The sequence below is a fragment of the Idiotropiscis lumnitzeri genome, chromosome 9, assembly GCF_059441095.1.
Source record: "Idiotropiscis lumnitzeri isolate Australia: NSW breed Sydney's pygmy pipehorse chromosome 9, RoL_Ilum_1.0, whole genome shotgun sequence".
In the NCBI taxonomy this organism is placed as follows: domain Eukaryota; kingdom Metazoa; phylum Chordata; class Actinopteri; order Syngnathiformes; family Syngnathidae; genus Idiotropiscis; species Idiotropiscis lumnitzeri.
This window is the reverse complement of record NC_142399.1, coordinates 686228-705229: the sequence shown is the minus strand read 5'-3', so window position 1 is coordinate 705229 and position 19002 is coordinate 686228. Positions and strand designations below refer to the sequence as shown.

Below are 19002 nucleotides of genomic sequence, written 5' to 3'. Positions count from 1 at the left end.
TAGGACCAGCAGGACCCAACGCTTTGCCAGTGCCATGGAAACGAGTATTCGGTTGAGAAGCCTGTATTACATTTGATTAAAGAAATGAGTTAAGGGATTAATGCTTGTTCAGGTTTGATAAACATTACATTATGTTAAATACGAAAAACGTAATACCGTCCGTTATTAGACTTCTTGGCCGAAATTAATTCACGTTTTGCGATGTAGTTTTAATTTCGATCATGCAAAGCCGTAGCTGCAACGTTTTTAGACTCAACAGGCTTTTCAACCGATTCATCCACGCAAACTGAATTTGCCAGATTTGGTGTTCGAGTGAACATTTCGGGAAAATTAGATGTCTCGACTCGTTAAGAAATCGCCAGCGCTTTGCACGGATTTACCACTGGAAAACAGTGACATTTTGAAGAAGCTTCATATTTTGGGCCAGCTTCTCAGGTCTTGTTTTGGTCCATCAGGTCGACTGAAACACATTCACAACAACATCGGAGGGCAAGTTGTGACCACCTCAACGTCATCAGTGCTGCTATCAGCCATTTATTCGTCCACGCCGTTTCTAAATCTAATTTTAGCCTCCATTCGCAGTCACGTTGCTCGTTTTAGTGACTGCGGGTTGTTTGCAGCTATTCTTTGTGTGAATCTTATTGAAAAGGTCAAGCAGTCCGGTCTAAGACTAAACGAAGCTATCAGGATAAATAAACACTTGTTGGGTCTGTGCACCAATTACCTTGAACAAGAAAAATGCGGTTGTAAAGTGAAGCTCGACTTTTGCAGTAGCCAAAACTTAATCAAGTTAGCTGGCAATATTCTTTGCAGCAAATCAGCATGTATGCTCACAGAGTATGAATCCCTTCACATCAGCAAGTTGGCCGTGGAAGCCTTTTTACTGACTGTGCCGTCTAATAACACTGGTATAGTAACCCTGGGCATGACAGTGATTGTGTCTATTGAGGGTCTTCCTGTGATGGACTCAAAGGTGTTTCCGGGATTATTAGTTGACATTCCTGATGGTTTTGAGGGCTTGGAGTTGAGGAATCACCCCCGTAATTCACTGCGTGTGCTATTGTTCAGTACATCCCTTGCTGGTGATCTTTCTGAAATAGGAGATGGGCCGATTGAGGTCCCATACGGCACTGACATGGACTCACAGATCCTCGATCACCTCCTCGAGGTTGGCAAACAGGCATTGAAAGATGACATCAACCTATGTGTTTGCCAGAAGGTTATCCATCCAGTTCTGCAGCAATATCTGAGGAGTCGTGGCGTCATAGTCGTGGAGAGAGTGGGGATTAATCTCATGGAGCCTCTTACTAAACTCACAGGTAGCCGCAACTTGAGACATCGTTGCAGTCTTCTTTTGTATGCCGTAATTCACAGCCCTCAAATATTGAATATAGAATTGGTCTATAGCTGTCAATGCATCAAATAATTTCTAGTAATATCTAAATAGTTGCGTGTATAGCGTCTTGGAAAATGGATGGATAAATCACTCATCAATCATTTTTGTTTACCTCCACAGGGGCTCAGCCTGTGGCAACATTACACACTACAATCCCTCACAAAGCCTATGGAAAGGTGGGGAATGTCACATCAAGACAGTTTGGATCCAAAACTATGCTGCATTTATATCCTGCTGAAGAGTCTGTGATTTGTACCATTGCTCTCTGTCACAGGAATGAGACAATGTTAAATGAATTAAAGGTGTGATTAGTTAAAAAAAACACACACACACAAGCATTAAAGGTGAATGCGCAGTACCGTATGTTTATTTTTTTTCTGTGTGGCCGTGAAAGGTGGCATGTCAGAAGACAGGACACGTGTTACGACTTACCCTGAGGGAACCGTTTGCTTTACTTGGAGGCGGGTGTACTGAGACCCACTTAGCTGCTTACATCAGGCACCAAGTAAGAGAAAATCTTGTTTCAAATTGTTCGCTGTCACTTTCATGATTTAGTTTTGATTGTAGTGTGACACCGCTGGAAGTGCAGCACTGTTGGGCTGCCTGCAAACCGAATACCTTCTTGGTGTGGAGGCTTTCTGCACCTCTCTTGAGTCAGTGGCCGCAGCGCTACAGCACGACGGAGGGGATTCTCTCATCGATCTGACTCGCGCTCACCACTGGACTCTTCCAAAAGATGCCACGCAAGAGGACATGGAGCGTTACGTGAGCAGGTGTGGCTGTGGGCTGATGGAGAGGAGCCAAACTAAAAAGTGGTGTCACCTGAACACGAAATATTCAGTATTCTCACCTGCATCCTTGCCTACAAATGTTTGTGTGCACGCGGAGGTACTTGACTCCTACACAGCAAAACTGAATGCTTTACAGGTTGCTATAGAAACTGTAAATGTTGCCCTTGATATACGCTATTCAATACAAGATATGAACTAGCTGAATATGTTAAGAGTGAAAAAAATGAAGGTTTATCTTGTGTCCAACTCCTTCTGATTTGGTGTCGTGCCAGTGTACTTTTTTTTGCCATTATAAATGTAAATATTTAGTTTTTTGTATTTGTTAAAATTTCATAAATGCGTCTTATTTATCACTATTACGTACAATATGTGTATGTGTGTGTGGCCGCCGAATGGCAGCGTTGTCATTTTAAATGAGAATTGGTTCGGCTCATTCATTTTTTGGCTTTCATCCCTCCGCAATGTTTTGGATGCTGCTAGTCGAGCGAGAGAACATTAAATCCCATTTTGGAATGACCTCAACTAAATTCCTACGTGAAGGATCTGGCATTCCAGCCCAGATGATCTCTACTTCTGTGAGGTTAAGCATATCTATCATACAATGGAAAATAATTTACAAGGATATTTTCAAATGTTTTCAGAGATGTATTGTAGCTAGATGGTTTTGACCAGTAAACGTACTTTAGTATATGAACGAAATGTAAGTCACTAATTTTCATTGTTTATTTGAATTCTCTCCATTGTCTTGCGTCACAATGGGATTTTTTTTTTTTTCAAAGTAAAAATGGAATCAGAGCCTTTCGAGACTTGGAGTAGGACTTGAATTTCCCTTTGTAAAACCTAAAAAAAAAAAACAGTAAATGATATTTGGGTGGTAGAGGTGGTTTTTCCATATTTCTAAGCTGCTAGTAATATCACCTGTGATGGTAAATAGCTCTTGGGCCAATGAAGCATGTTGTAAACACAGCAAACGAGAGCGATGGAAGGCCCCAAGTGGCCATGGCGTAGCCAAACCACTCGATAATCTCTCCAAAGTAATTTGGAGCAGAAACGTACTCAAAAAGGCCTCCTGATGGGAAAATGAAAGCACAACACACACAGTTTCCACACATAGCAAAAAAATAAATTTAAAAAAACCAGTTTCAAAACTGTTTATTACCTTTAGGGACCTTGTAAATCACTTCCCCCTTTTTCCTCAACTTACGTAGACAATTATCGCTGTGTATATTGATTGCCATTCCGGTGTAAAATAGTAATAAACCTAAAAGATATCCTCATAATTATTCTTTGAAAATGGATATGACGTACTGAGGAATACGCTTTTGAATAATCATCAAAATGTAGCCTGCATGCTTTGACACCCACCAATTTTGAGGCGACAGTCAGTTTTCCACTCGTCCAGCTGAGCACAATGCAACAAGTAATATCCTTGCAAGAATCCGTTGGTGGAGGTAAAGATCATTGCTGCCAGCATCCCATTCAGTGGGTAAGGTTGGCCTCTGACCAGAAGTGAATAGATGAATGTTCTGCGGTTAAAAAAAAAAAAAACGGTTCACAAAGCAAGTTAAACATTTAGCTGCACAGATTCAAACCAAATATGCACACATGACTTTCTGTCAACATGCTCAGTAGAAGTCACACTATACATCCTCACATCCATTTTACAGCACAACATTTATCATTCTTATTACTGATCGTCTTTCGTGTGAATGTGCCAACCTCTAATCTGTCCCAATATTATTGTTTATCATGTCTGTCCCTGCTAATTGCTTACTGCAATCTGCAGACAGATCTCTTGGCGGCTTTACCTGTAAAAATAGTGCAGGCAAAAGGTTCCGAGTAGTAGAATCTTTCCCACCTCGTAGGGTTTGTGCGAAGTGAGCATCAGAAGTAATGGGATCACAATCGACGGTAACTCCTGCACGAACCAAGCTAAGCGGGCTGGCACCAACCTGGTGTGAGGAGTGTGTACCATGTAGCGGCCGTAGCACGTTTGGGTTTTCTTATGGTGGTACAGCTGCCCAAGTGCTGCCAAGACAATGGCAATGCTGAGATAGTTCAGTAAATCCTCATTGCAGTCCATCCTGTCGTCTATTTCATTTCTTTCCCTCTGGTGAAGTCCTCAGAAATGCCAAACAGCCACTGTGGAAACTTTCAAAGGCAAAGAGAGGTGTGTCACCCGGGAGTTCATTGTGTGCATATACAAATGTGAATTGGTTAAACATTTTTTCTTTTTTCCTCTTTGAAGATACAAATTGCTGCCAGCAACGTCGTGGTATCTTATCTAATGTTCATGTAAAATATGCAAATGCATGTCTTAAGTTTGATCAGCAGCTTGCAAATGATGTCCAATGTACTGTATAAGGTCCCAAATCAGGTTCTTGTGTGGCGTCATTAAATAATTTCACTGAATTTGTCCGGAAATTCAAAGTATGAATTCCAGATTCAAATATTTTTGTTCATCTATCTGTGAACAATCAAGATGGTAGAACGCAGAATGAATCTGTGTCTCCGCCTGTTGCCATTCATACAAAAAAAGAAGTCTTTGCTTCCTGTGAGTTTTCTCATCTTTGTGTTGAGATAAAACAATCCCACAATCGAGTTGAATGTAATGAGACAAGATCGGCACCGCTTCAGTCATTTTGTTTGGTCGTGAGCCATGAGATTTGTCTGATGTAAAAAGAGTTGGTGAACAGATTAAGTCAAATGAATGAAGTTTACTCATAAATATAGAAATGACCTTTGACAGATGAGTGAAGTCATTGCACAGTCGCACAAAGTTTAAGAAATGTGCTTTGGTTGCGGTAAATTACATGAAGAAAAAGATGTCTGCACCAAACAAAAAGAACCCGTTTTTCTACATCGGAGGGCCAACTTTGCAAGTGTACCAAGCGTGCTGAAAGTCAAAAGTATTTTCAAACACAAAAAACAATTTGAAATCACCTGAACGATTTTAATTTTTTTAATCTGAAATTGAATTTAATGTAATCTTGTTGTTGTTTTTATTGTGATTTTGTATTGACGTGATGTTTCGTTTCTCTTTATATAATGCTTTCAATTTTTTATATAAAGCACTTTGATACATGAAATGTGAGGTCTAGTACAAATAAACTCACCAAGCCTTGCCTTCAGCAACAGTTGCATTTTTTCCCCCTGAAACATTATAGCTATAAATTACAACGCATGGTAAAATCCAGATTGAGCGAACGTTCAAAGGTCAGATTTAAAAACAAAAATGAAAATATCTTAAAAACCTGCTGTACTATATAATACTGACATTTTTTATTTTTTTAAAATCTGTGTCAAAAATACTTCTAGGCAGCCATCTCTCATATAAATTTGCTGTTGCTGGTGTGTCATTTGCAGTCGATAGCAAATCTTGTCCCGCTCAACGAGATGTACCCTCACTAAAACACAGTGAATTTCACAGCAGGCCTTAAGTGAAGTCATACTTAGTCCGACTTGAATAAACGCCTCTCATATTGTCATCATTGATGACACCACAGCTGGAGAAATAATATACAGAAAGACACGACTGAGTGAGTGTTGGACAATCTCGCTCCTCTTGAAAGGTCCGCCTTGTAAACGGCCTCGCAAGTATATCTGCAATTAAATTCCCTTCCTCGGCCATTGTGGTTTAAAAAATCATGAAAACATTTTTGATTTTCAAACGGTCGCCTGTGACAACTTTCTGGTGTGTTGATTCCACATAGCGCCGCCCCCTCACGAGTGAGTGTCCAATCACAAGACACGTTCATCACCTTCTGCTCAGGCCAGCGAGAAGGCGTCACGGTCATCACCGGGACGTGATTGGCTATCGCAACTGTCTATCAACTGTAAAAGCCCCTTGTATGTCTGAAGTCCTCGGACGAATAGTGCATGCTTCTGGTATTATGAAATCTGCCTGGCAACACGAGCGAGCTGAATTTTGGTTGGATAAAAACTCTTTGCGAAGGATATGCTCACGATTTCTTGATTATGTAAGGCCAGCAGAGAAGGCCTTGAAGGCTTTGAGCGCCCACCACTGATGAAACATGTCGAAGTTTCATTTCTATTTATAGTCTCTTGAAAACATGTTTTCAAGTGGTTGCTGATGCTGAAATGCGAAGGCCTTTGCCTCCCTCTACTGGTCACTTTTGAAATAGACGTCTCTCATGTATTGCTTGTAAATAGTTGGCCGGAGATTCTCAATCGTAATAACCAAAAGGTTTGCATGTAAACCAATAGAAAGCTTTGCCAAATACCACCAAGGTGTCACGAGATGCTTCTTCTTCTTCTTTTCCTTTCGGCTTTTCCCTTCAGGGGTCGCCACAGCGAATGGGTTGCCTCCATCTAACCTCTGCATTCTCTGCTCTCACCCCAGCTACTTTCATGTCCTCTTTAAATACATTCATAACGAGAGATGCTGCACTACAGAAAATGCATTTTACCACCGGTGGCAGGGAGATAACTTTTTTTTGTATTGAAGCTATTTTTAATATATATATATATAAACTGAAGTGCCTTCCCGTCAGGGATTCTAGCGCCCCCGTTTGACAACCTCTGACCTACAGCACACGTACATACTGCACGCCACCCGAAGCTTCAATGAAAAAAAAAAATCTTCAGTTTAAAAAAAAACAAGTGCGAACAGCGAAGTCACCGTCGCAAAGACAGCAGCAGAGATAACTCAATGACTCCTATTCTTCCAACCTGGGAGCTAATAATCAAATCATTTTAGAAAATGTATAAACACCCGAAAACAAATAATCATGCATGTGTTAAGCTAGTCAAATCGCATAAATACCTTGACAGTTTCACTGTGTTGAATTATTCCGAGTCAAAGTTAGACTTGAACAAAGATGCGGTCGTAAAGCAAAGTCAATACAGTATCCTTTTATTGCGCAAGTTTACCTCCAATTCTCTGTGACATTGTTTTGACAGTATGATCACTCTTTTATAAAAAAGGCTTTTCTATCTGTTGGTTCAATGGGCTGTCAGTCTGACAAAACCTGTCTGCCTAAATGACATTGTCAAAAAGGTATTCTCCAAAACAACTGGGCTCAAGTAGACAAAAAAAAAAAAACAGGAGCGATGAGGACATGAACACTTTTCTAAATTAATTCTCTACTTCTACCATGAAGCTGTTCAACACGAGTACCTCGCCTTTTAAATGAATATCATTTGTTAATCTTTCATATAAATAATTGACTTTCAGCTTCATGTGTGTTTTTATTGTATTGCTTATTTAATTCTATTTATATTCAGTGTACATAGCTTTAAATTGTAACATGTGTGCAAACACAAGTGGTGTCCTGGCTGGTCAAGTGAACGAAACGATTCAGGGGTAAAATTGTCACAGTAACAGAGAATTTGGTCAGTAGTGCCCCATGTTGTTAATTATATCGTGAGAAGAAAAATGACACAACTACATCATGTGCGGTACGAAGTGGAATTAAAGTAAACACAAGACATCAGACATGCTTTTCAGTACATTTTACTTGCTTTGTAACATAAATCCTTTGCCTCATGAAGAATCTCTTGCAATGCTTTGCCAGTGGAACCTGAGATCAAAAAACTCCGTTCAGGGAGTATTATATTTCCGGAAAATGATGTGTGTCAGTTGCCGTCCGTGTTCTCAGCGAGAAAAAAAAATATACTAAAAAAAAAAAACAAATTTAAAATACAAGATCAATAAAAAGCAAAAGAACAGTGTTGAGGTTCAGAATTCATCTCACGACCACCACTCCCTGCTGGAGAATGCAAATGTGAAAACTTGAGATGGCGTGGGAAGGTCTCACACAATGTGGGTTGGAGGCGGCTTTCGTGGGCTCCAGGTAAGGGAAGGCTGGGTTGGTGTGGGGCGGGGCGGGGGAACACGTGGCAAAAAACTGTTGCGTATTAATTCCACTTTCTAAGTAAGACTATTTGTGAGAAGATAATTGAAATGTGATGAAAAGGCACTAAGACAGGATGTCATGCTTTCGTGGTTTGCGATCAACACCAGGCCAGGTGACTCTGATTCAACTTTCAGTCTGTGCCCACAAAGTTGAACCCTTTTCAGTATTTTCTCAAAACTCTTACCGTGTTGAGGTCAACCAACGTCAAGAGGACTGCATCACCTCCATCTTGATTAACATAAATGAGTACAGCTCAATATATTCATTAGTCCGAACACCTTGAGGTTCTTTTTTTGCACACACAAAAATGTTTTTCCTTTCCTTCAGCAATGTTTTGGTTTTCAAAATGTGTTGCAGACGCAAAAAATATCTAATTCACGAGAATTTAACCACAGCTGAGTAATCATCATCAAATCTGGGAACTTGTTTTTGAGACAAAAAAGCTCCCTTTTCAAATGGAGGTTCAGGTACTCATTTATGTTACGCCTTTTTTAGAGTGGAAACATGACGAGAAGCCAGCGTCTAAAATAATAATCCTCAAATGGCAGGATGATGGAAATCGTGTGACGTCTGAAATATATTGCAAATCATCGATGCTACCATCAAAATTCAATCAAACGCTGGCATTCAGTTTCTGTATGCACTCAACACCCTTCATTATATTTCATTTAGCTGATGTAAAGGTCAAAACTGTTAAATACCAACAACAGCATTGTGGCTTTGTGCAGCATATATTCTCTTTTTTTTTTTTTTGCCACCCCTTACTAATAATAAATGACTCCATGCTCTTCTGTAGTCACATGTAAACATTCAAGGATGATTCCAGCTTAGAATTTTCAGCTCAAAACAAAACAAACACTGGTGATGTGCTACAGTAAATTGGAGGCTCGAGGGGGGACCCTCGTCTTTTGCACAACAGGGCAATTACTTTTAGGTATTACAAGACGACTTTGGATGAATAAAAAGGAAAAGTTATAACATCTTATTGGAATTTGTCCGCTTTTTTTGCACCACTCAAATTTTGGGTAAATGATGTGGATGACTAAAAAGCATCTACGACAACACTGCTTGGGTCCTAATCCACACAATACTCTGTAAATACCACAACGACTAAAACTAGCTAAGGGATTAATACGATAAAAAAAAAATGTGCTTAAAATATGTTGACGTAATGTGAGCTGTAACTGTTTTTGGTTTTGTAAAGCGGGTTTAGTGAACACAACTGAATGCTACCCTTTTGTTCGAAAAGAAATTCTTTATGAAAATGATGTCATGGTTCAATGTCGTTTGACGCAGCCATAAAAACACGTGTTTCACTTCCATCCTGCGACATATCGCTATTTTTGCTTCCATGATGATGTGCAGATTTATTTTTATTCCTTTTCTGAGGAAGATTACATGAGCGCAAACTAGCAAGTGTCAAATGTCGATTGCTTGTCACAACTAAAAATCCGCAATGAGGTCAAATAGGGACATGGAACGACGACGGCGCTCGTAAGAGCCCAAATCAGATCGCCCATGTAACATCAAAAAACCACAATAATGTTCAACCCTAACCGCTCCTCAAAACTTTTCCACCGACCTATGGTCTCAAAATTACACTTGAAACTCAAATATTCCACCTCAAGTTCCGAGACTGAGCGCAAATTGGGAGGAGAGTGGAAAAAGACAGGAGAGCTGGGGGGTGACGTGGCTTGGTCCTTCCTGCAAATCGAAGGCATTGCTTTGGGGGGAGGCGGAGGGTGGGGAGCGTGTATAGGTCAGGTTATGGCATTAGATCATAAATGGCAGGGCTGCGATGCTGCAGTGACCCCTGCGATGGTCGACCTCAATGAACGACGAGAGCCCCCGCGGCGTAACTCACGGAGCTGTCCTGCCAGTTTCGGCACTCACTCGACTGAGCGTAGTTCAGAAAACTGAAGTTCATGTCTAGACCGCTCTTCCTCAGCTCAGCTACAGCCTGAAAGACGTCAAAACACACAACACGGACTGATCACTTGTTCGCAAAAAAAGACGTTCCCTGCTGGGATGTTTGTCTTGGCTGTTAAATGACCGTTTGTAAAACTTTTTCATCATGGCTTCACTTTCACAATCATCCATTTCGATTAGCTTCGACGAGCCATCCGTTTTTATTGTATCATTTGGTGGACCTGCAGGGCAGCTTTTCTCAACCTGTTAACAATCACATTCCCAAAAATGGACAATTCTACCAACAACATGTTTGTGTTGGGAAACCGGAAGGAAAATCATCAATAGCAGAGAAATCCCGTTAGCACCGAAATGATATGAAAACTCCACACAAGAATGGCAAAATTGAGCACCGAACCAACGTGCTCACCACTACGGAACCATGCTGTGCTAGCATATCACATTTGAGGATTTAATTCATGGAGGCTACGGAAATGAACAAAGCGATTCGCGCGCAAACCAATAAAAGGTTTTATGCCACGGAAGCCCTTGATTGACAGTTATGCCAATGGCGGATGTGTGTTATATGTCCTCCCCGTGCTTTTGTCGGTTTTCGACAAGCACTTCAGCTTCCGCCCACATTCAGAAAAAAAGTCCCTCTTTACTTGCTTGAAGAGTCTAACCTGCCCGTAGAGGTGAATGCGAGTGCGAATGGTTGTTTGTCGAGTGACTGGCGACTCATTTGGGGTGCATCCCACTTATTATATATCAGTTGGCTCCAGAAATTCACGACCCAAATGAGGACAAGCCGTATAGAAAATTCTTCATTACCATTTTTTCATGTTGCAGAAATTAATTAACTAATATACAAACCTTTAGCAAAAAAAAAAAAAAACATTTGTCATGCTTGAACACCGTTAGCCATGATTATAACATCGTTATGGACCTACGACTTTTACTATGTCACTGAACGGAAAGAAAAAATATTGGCGGATATAAATGGACTCACATTTAGTAGCACTCCAATGGGGTGACGCCCACAAATGGTATTGTGGTACTTTTTCAAGTAGTTGGTGAACGACATGGGATCCAACTGTTCTATAATGCCCATTCCCTAGAAAAACAAAAAACAAAAATCTTGATCCGATGGCAAACATAATCAAGATGGTACTAGGAGGTTATGAGATGCATTTTCTTCTTTTTTTCCAGCAACTTCATAACACATTCGAAAAGCTGACATTGTTTACCATTTTGTCAAGATGTTCAATTGACCTGTAGATTTCCCCTTGAGATTCATCGTAGTACGTGTATCGAAACCGCTGACCTTGAAAAAAAAGAATAAAGTCAAAGTTACGACAGCTAAAACGCATCCATGCGTGCTTGTGCTTCTTTTTCACTGCAAGAGACTCACCCCAGTGGCAGAAGTCCGACGAGATAATGAAAAGGTTGCAAGGGTCAGCCAGGTACTTGCTGAGCAGCTTCCCGTATTCTTGTTCCTTGGACTCGCTCAGAGCGCCCACAAGCACCGGCACGATGCTGAACTCATCTTTGTGGCTGAGAAGAATTGGAATCAGTCAGTGAAGGCGCTCGAGGAGCACGGATGGAAGAGAATTATTGCACCCATCACATTTTTTTCCTCCCTTTATGCTGTCACGACAACCAAATGATGTCAATTGGGTGCAAACGAATCACTGAACCTCGCATCTTAAACCCAGCCTAATTATGCGGTAACGAAACTTGAATTACCTTTCCATGGCTTTAGCAGTGTAAGGCAAGTGCATTTCAATGCTGTGCTCGTCTTCGTCCGTCTGCATGCTCATCCGCTCAAACAACCCTGATTTCCAGAGGTCCGCATAAACTGGAAATCAAAAGTTCATTGGAATCGTTGCTCATCTGTTCTAATCACCCCCCCCTCCCACACACACACACACAATAAGGAGTTCAACATGAATACCCTTCTGGTCGATTCTCAGGTCATACAGAGGTGTTCTATAGACGTCTGCTGATGACAGGGCACAGCGAGAAAGGGGCACATGGTGAGAGGGTCCCAGAATGAACACTCTACGACTGAAGCGAAACAGACAATGTGTCAGTCCGCAGTAGCAGAAACTCCAAAGTTTTTCTTAGGTTGGACAATTCGAGCGACACACAAGTCATTGGCTTGAAAAAAAAAAAGAAAAAAGTAAACACTTCAAGCATGACTTCACGCAACCGTTCAGTATGCTGAACGGGTTTCCTCACAAGTCTGACGTTCAGCGGACATCAGACAGGGCGTTTAATTACGTTGATTTGAATATTTCTGAAGCCGTTTGTATGACTTAAGAATGTTAATATGACACTTAAAAACTGTCTGGCCCTCAATTTTAGACCGTAGCGGCATACGATGATTCAAAGGTTATGAAGTGCATGCAATGTTCAATGAAGTATGAAACTTACGTAACAGAAGGGTCAACCTGCTTGTAGGCATGTGCGGCACAAGCACCACAGTAAGTATACCCTGCATGCCTGCAAACAAAACAACAAAACACAAATGATTTAGATGTCGTAAAAGCCCAGATAACATTTCTCTTCATTTTTCAATGAGATTACGGAGCTATGATGGCTCTGGCGGGCTTGATTGAGGACTGTGCTTGGGACAGCCAGCCTTCTAGTTGTGCATTCAGCTGGGCTCCTAAAAAGAGAGGCGGAGAAGACCAATCAAGTAGAAATGACGTTATTAGTATCTGACTTCAGCTAAGAATACTTTCATATTGCACTACATAGTGTAAATCCATCCATCCACTGCAAGAGACTGGGAGGTGTTCCTAATAATCCTTTCAGGCAGCTAAAAAAAGAAGGGGAAGGCAACCCAAAAATGTTCTTTAAAAGAATATGTTGTATGCAAGCCCACTCGTCAAAACGTGGCATTCTAAGTAATATTGCATTCGTTGAACATGAGTTAAGCTGTACAAAGCCACCCTTTTTAGACATTTTTGGAGCAGCCATTTTGTCATGTCTGTCGACTGAAAATGACATCACAGTTGTTCAGGGATCAGATAACCAATCATGACTCAGCCTCAGAAAACCATGTTACAAACTATGTACACACACAATATTGATCCGAATGCCATGTTTATAACAGTGGAGAAGTATAGAACATTTTCTTGCAAAGAATTGTTGAGGAGTTGCCTTCACCTTTAATAAAAATCTGAAAACCGTGTGCATTGTTTTGTGGTTTTCTTTTAACTGGTATGCCTCGCATGGTGCACAAGCTTATGGGTCCTACATTCAAGTTAAAAGTAGAATACTGTGGATGCATTCATTTTGGGTACGCTAAAGATGCAGGCTTTCTTATGGAGCAATGGACACGACCTATCTGGCAAACAAACTAGCTAGCAAGCTATCATTACAATGCAGACAGTGAGGCTTAACGGGATAACCGGCAGATGCCGAGCTTCTGAAATGGGGGGGAAGGGGTGGACGTTGATACTCGATGTTGTTGCCCAACCTCGTAGTTTGTCGCTCGCCAGACTGTTTGACGGCATAAATAAAGCGTTCCAGTGTTGTACACAGAACAAAAGAGACCACAAGACTGGGATGCATCTTCATAGCTGCAGGAGTTGCTGCAATGATGATTTGTGTAGCTAGGCTAACTAAGACCTACCACACTAGCTTTTTTCCCCTTTATACTTTGGGTATTCGAAGCTGTTGAACTGTACACGTGTTTCTTGTTAACCACAAAAGCGAGTAAAAAGCAAAACAATACAGAATGTCAATGAGCGAGCAGCAAAGCATGCGAATGCTAACTGTTAGCTTTCTTATCTCCATCAGCGGAATTGCAAACCAAACGTTAGCTCATGTTGTCTGTCTAAAGCTCTCGAAACGATTTTTCCGGGTTGCTGTCACTGGATATTAACGACGAAACCAAACGAAATGTTTATGAAGCCAAAACATACGCTGCAAGGGGGGAAGACAAAAGGCAGCTATTACACGTTGCGCTAACACGGCCGGTGCTGTATTGACAATTACCCGAAGCCGAGTACCAGCTCCCGGCGTGGCTCGCTTCTCTGCACACCACTCGGTTGGACATCTTGGTTCCAAAGCCGCCTATTTTGGTGTAGTTAAATCTTGTCAGTCGATTAAAATGTGATTGTTAGCCAGTGTCAGCAAACACGTCTGGGAATTGGTGGCTGTGACTAACTTGTTCGAAGAGAAAAGACAAAGAACAGTTGGGACAGGGAAACAGTCGTCTGGTCGCTAGCAGGCTAAAGTGTTCCGTCAGCTGCTTGTTGTTGTCCGGTTAGTCCCGAGACAATTACAGGGGTGAACTACGTTCAGTCAAGCAGCTCAAATAACAAAGTACAAAAAATGGTAACACGTGGGACGCAATCAGAAAGAACACTACACTTTCAGATAGTTGTCACGGTCCAAAAATGAAGAAAATGTTGGATTGATTGACTAGCAAGTCAGCCAAGAGGCGTCGCCGAAGTGGTCCAAGTGACGACTTTCAACATCTGTGATTGGTTGAGACACATAAAAGTGCTGGCTGGGGAAAACAGGCGGAGCTTTGGCTGTGACGTCAGTGGATGCTGCGGATCAGGAGAGATGCTTCATATGAGTATAAAAAATGAAATGGGAAAATTATATTAAGGGCGTTCGTAGCACAAGCCATGGCATTTCTCGACTCCACCTCTGCCAAGACAAATGAATCTTAAATCAGTGTTATTATTTTCAATTGGGGCATTATAAAGGTGTCAAAACATTGACGTTCATCCTTCAGTCTCTCGAAAGACATTATTAAAATCTATTATTATTATGATAATACTCCATACACATTTGTTCATTTTATGGTAAAATACTACTCAATCGTTTTAATTTTCACATTTGTAAGAGAGCGTATTATAAAATACTTGTTTTATTCTGATTGATTTGAACACGTGAAACACAAACGAAAGCTTGCTATTATTTTGAAAATACAGCATACGTGGAAGTAGCTCTCTATCTGCTGCTGGGTAAGTGACAGTAAGTAGGCGGGGCTTGGGTGCGAAGGCGGAAGTTAGGGATCGCTTTCGGAAAAACATCACTGCTAAACGGTGGCACAATCCTCAAACTGTACAATATTTTTTAGAAAGAGTTTTCCGATAAAATGAACTGTTGTAAATACTTTGATGCCGTTGTCTTTTAAAAAGCAACATGTCGCTTCGATCTGACTTTGTTCAAATTGTTTAGTCCAACTTTACCGCACCGTGCCAAATAATATGCTAAAGTCTAAAGTGTAGAATTGCAAAAAGGGAGTGATGTCGGTAAAAACAAACGCGAGTAAAAGCAGAGATAGCGGCGAAGTGGTTAAAAACTATCACAAGCAAGCGTTTGAGTATATATCCAAAGCACTGAGGATCGACGAAGATGATACAGGTGAGTTTGCGGTGCCCATGGGTGACTAGTTTACTTGGTGCGATCCTGTGACAGCTTATGAAGAACTGTTGTGTGTTGACAGGAGAGAAGGAGGAGGCTCTGCAGTGGTACAAGAGGGGAATTGTTGAACTCGAAAGTGGCATCGCGGTGACGATCACAGGACAAGGTAGGACCGAACAATCATCGCAGTACACTATTGGCTTGTTGTTATGCTAATTCAGCTGTTTGTCAACAGGAGAGCAGTATGAGCGGGCCAAGAGACTTCAGGATAAAATGATCACCAACCTCACCATGGCGAAAGACAGACTTGCTCTCTTAGGTAGACGTCTGATTGTGTCCTATATGATTTTTCTGTGGGCACAGTTGCCTTACAGTTCTGATGTTTTGGTGCAAATCCCTCCTTCTGCCTTTTCTGAGTGGAGTTTGCGTGTTCCTCCTTTCCGCTCGACACCAGTCAGTTGTTTCCTTACAAATCTCTTGGGATCTCACATATGCTGCACCCTTCCGTTTGCATGACAAAAAAAGTCATTGTTGATGATCAGTACTGTTGCTGTTTGTACAGAGACCACATTGGCTTCGAAAGGCAGGACTCAACCCCAGAATGCTGCAGACAACGCTCCGAAACAAACAAAAGCCCCTTCTAAAAGTCAGCCTGCTGTCAGAGGAGTGTCCAAAAACAGCAGGCCCTCCACAGCAGGAAGGCCACCGTATAGAACCTCAGATTTGAAGGTAAAGGACCTTCATAGTGATGTCCTGCGATGATGGAGGATGAAATGTTTTGGGGATTTTTTGTATGGCAAAGGTAACACCACATGTAGGGAGACCTTCAAAGCAGACCCAGAAGAGGGAACTGAAAAATTTCAAGAATGTGGACAGCAAACTGGCAAACATGATCTTGAATGAAATTGTCGACACGTAAGTTGAAATAAAGCACCTTTTCCGGAAAGATCCTAGGGAGTCATTCCATGTTGTCATGTGTTCATTTCAGCGGGGCATCTGTAACATTTAATGACATTGCGGGCCAGGATCTGGCCAAACAAGCCCTCCAGGAGATTGTCATTCTTCCTGCCTTAAGACCAGAGGTGAACATCAAAAGCTGTGTCCGACTCACCGTAATATGCTCCCCATTTCATCATGTGTCAATCTTTCCCCGGGTAGCTCTTCACTGGCTTGAGAGCTCCAGCGCGAGGTTTGCTCTTATTTGGCCCGCCAGGAAATGGGAAAACCATGCTGGTGAGTGAATGATTTCACATCAATCTCCATTTTTTTTCATATGAGGAAGCGTGGCTGTGCTTGATTTGCTTGTTCTTTTTAATTGATTCCAGCGTTTGCTTCCTCTTACCAGGCCAAAGCAGTTGCAGCCGAGTCAAACGGCACATTCTTCAACATGAGCGCAGCCAGTTTGACATCTAAATTTGTAAATCGAATTTATAAATTAAATATAATCAATTTGTAGATGTGCTGACCAATTACACTGCGACGTCTTTCCAGGTGGGAGAGAGTGAGAAGCTCGTCCGAGCATTGTTTGCCGCTGCCAGGGAATTGCAGCCCTCGGTCATCTTTATTGGTTTGTTTTGTATACTTGGAATGCAACCTGACAGCCAATTTGGACCCATTTTATAATTACATTTGAACTGCCACGTTGTGTTTTTTTGCGTCCACATTTAGATGAAGTTGACAGTTTGCTTTGCGAACGGCGGGAGGGAGAACAGGAGTTCTCACGTCGTTTAAAAACAGAATTCCTCATTGAATTTGATGGGGTGAGAGGAATGGAGTGTTGTTTATTTTTTATATAAGGACATTTAATATGCAATCACAGACAGGCTGTGCTTCTGTCCCATTTCTCTCTGCGTCCTTATTTTTGTGGGTCAGGTGCAATCAGGAGGAGACGACAGAGTGCTTGTTATGGGAGCCACCAACAGACCTCAGGAGTTAGATGAAGCCGTTTTAAGGTAGCTCCCAGACTTTTTGTTCTGTTTTTGTTCAGATCATCAAAGTGTTTTCTGATTTTTCCTGCAGGCGCTTTGCAAAAAGAGTCTACGTAGCGTTGCCTGATGAGAAGGTATTTGATGCCCCCCCCCCCCCCCTAAAATATTTTTTTGTCTCATTTTTTTTTCTTCAAATGTTGACATTTTATTTTCTCAGACAAGAGCCACACTTATGCAACATCTTTTAGCCAAGCATGGGAGTCCGCTAAGCAAAAATGACTTGAGCTGGCTTGCAAAGTGAGTTTCTTATGCTTAGCACATCCATATTCACAACTTTACTCCCCAATTTTATGGTGAGTGCGCCGCTCTTCCTGTATTTTTAGAGCAACTGCAGGATATTCCGGAAGTGATTTGACATCCCTGGCGAAAGATGCTGCACTTGGGCCAATTAGAGGTAAGAAACGTTCAACTGCTAAGTGATCACATGGAGCCTCTTTGCTAAAATTGTGCCTAATTTCAGTTTTAGTCGAACACCTGAAATGATAAACTGCAGCCTAGCCGCAAATTTGACTGGTATAAATGTGTGGTGCGGTGATTGGTCAAATTATTTGCAAATGAAATCCAAAATCTTCTCCCGTACAGAATTGGGACCAGACCAAGTTCGGCACGTGGCTGCGAGTCAGGTTAGTTCATGCAATCAAAGATGTTCCTTCTCCATATTAGTTTGGAGTTGAACCTCCTAAAATGTCCTCCGCTCCTTCCCAGATGCGCAACATCCGGATGAAAGACTTTGAGGATTCCCTGAAGCGCATCAAAGCCAGCGTTAGCCCCGCAACGCTCCATCTTTACAACCAATGGAACAAAGACTTTGGTGACACAACTGCGTTTTGAACTCACTTCATTTCTATGTCAAAATAAAACTTTGGGGAAAATGTGCGATACTAACAAGTGAGAAATTTGGGCAAAACCATTTGACTTGAAGCAGCGTTTGCATTTCCTGCTTTGCTGGGAAGATTTGTTCATGCCAATTTTCTCTGACTTCCAATGTTGTTTGATTAATCCAACACACCTCAGGACTGTCCATGCATTGTTTTCTTGTCCCCCTTTTGAATTTTGCCTCAAGAGGGCAGCACACTAGAGTGATGCTCTGAATAGCTCGTTCCAAATGACCAGCACTCACATGAAATATATTTGCCCAATAAGTCTCCATCAATGCAAAAGTGGAAACATTGAAAAAAAATGTACCAGAATGTTATTTTGTGTTTTTTTTTTTTTTATTCACTCTTTTTTTAGATACATTGTGGTAGGAGGATCATTAGATTATACTTCAATATTTTCTTCTGAATCCCACGCTTTACAATCACTGATCATATTTCAATAACTTGGATCAAAATGTCACCAGTCGTGTGTCGTCATACACATTTTAGCGTTAAAACGTCAATGATTGCATAACTGGTTGAATGTGAGCTTGAGTATTGTTGCAAATATGCCTGCAGCTCCTCTCCAACTCTTCTCTGTGGTCTCGCTGCATCTGGAATCAACCCATTTTACAAGTCGCCACGGCTGAGTGGAATGCTGTGAAACTGAAAATAAAGATCCTCGTCTGAAATGTTGAAGAATCAAGTGCCGAAAGTGTGTCGTGTGTGCTTGTGCACGTTTTAGTATTTTGGAGAAACTGATCACTTGTGCTCGAGACCTCGTGACCC

The 19002-nt window shown here is 41.5% G+C and overlaps 4 protein-coding genes across 7 annotated transcripts; 2 read left to right on the top strand and 2 right to left on the bottom strand.

Annotated features, from left to right (window-relative positions):
• The first annotated feature begins 264 nt into the window (after positions 1 to 264).
• mkks (MKKS centrosomal shuttling protein) lies at positions 265 to 3842 on the top strand. Its single transcript, XM_088305597.1, has 4 exons — positions 265 to 1319; positions 1517 to 1698; positions 1791 to 1901; positions 1964 to 3842. The coding sequence occupies exons 1-4, from the start codon at positions 335 to 337 to the stop codon at positions 2384 to 2386; spliced, it is 1701 nt and encodes a 566-aa protein (XP_088161723.1). The 5' UTR covers positions 265 to 334; the 3' UTR covers positions 2387 to 3842.
• srd5a2b (steroid-5-alpha-reductase, alpha polypeptide 2b) lies at positions 2954 to 7042 on the bottom strand. 3 transcript variants are annotated; one of them, XM_088305598.1, is made up of 6 exons: positions 6974 to 7042; positions 3996 to 4338; positions 3553 to 3713; positions 3347 to 3448; positions 3106 to 3256; positions 2954 to 3027 (listed from the first exon to the last, which is right to left on the bottom strand). In XM_088305598.1, the coding sequence occupies exons 2-6, from the start codon at positions 4268 to 4270 to the stop codon at positions 2961 to 2963; spliced, it is 756 nt and encodes a 251-aa protein (XP_088161724.1). In that variant the 5' UTR covers positions 4271 to 4338; positions 6974 to 7042; the 3' UTR covers positions 2954 to 2960. The 3 variants fall into 3 exon arrangements, with proteins under 3 accessions (XP_088161724.1, XP_088161726.1, XP_088161725.1); XM_088305600.1 differs by lacking the exon at positions 6974 to 7042 and adding an exon at positions 5304 to 5640; XM_088305599.1 differs by lacking the exon at positions 6974 to 7042 and having other exon boundaries at positions 3996 to 4352.
• Positions 7043 to 8363: 1321 nt separating this feature from the next.
• Positions 8364 to 14446, bottom strand: memo1 (mediator of cell motility 1). Its single transcript, XM_088305372.1, has 9 exons — positions 13983 to 14446; positions 12564 to 12645; positions 12411 to 12479; positions 11929 to 12041; positions 11721 to 11832; positions 11386 to 11528; positions 11222 to 11298; positions 10984 to 11088; positions 8364 to 10026 (listed from the first exon to the last, which is right to left on the bottom strand). The coding sequence occupies exons 1-9, from the start codon at positions 14041 to 14043 to the stop codon at positions 9895 to 9897; spliced, it is 894 nt and encodes a 297-aa protein (XP_088161498.1). The 5' UTR covers positions 14044 to 14446; the 3' UTR covers positions 8364 to 9894.
• A 506-nt stretch (positions 14447 to 14952) lies between these two features.
• Positions 14953 to 18915, top strand: spast (spastin). 2 transcript variants are annotated; one of them, XM_088304554.1, is made up of 17 exons: positions 14953 to 15368; positions 15451 to 15534; positions 15604 to 15687; positions 15931 to 16097; positions 16171 to 16283; positions 16357 to 16450; positions 16527 to 16601; positions 16714 to 16785; positions 16860 to 16935; positions 17037 to 17128; positions 17241 to 17320; positions 17388 to 17430; positions 17514 to 17593; positions 17680 to 17750; positions 17939 to 17979; positions 18062 to 18167; positions 18793 to 18915. In XM_088304554.1, the coding sequence occupies exons 1-17, from the start codon at positions 15251 to 15253 to the stop codon at positions 18861 to 18863; spliced, it is 1467 nt and encodes a 488-aa protein (XP_088160680.1). In that variant the 5' UTR covers positions 14953 to 15250; the 3' UTR covers positions 18864 to 18915. The 2 variants fall into 2 exon arrangements, with proteins under 2 accessions (XP_088160680.1, XP_088160681.1); XM_088304555.1 differs by having other exon boundaries at positions 18062 to 18915.
• Positions 18916 to 19002: the final 87 nt, after the last annotated feature.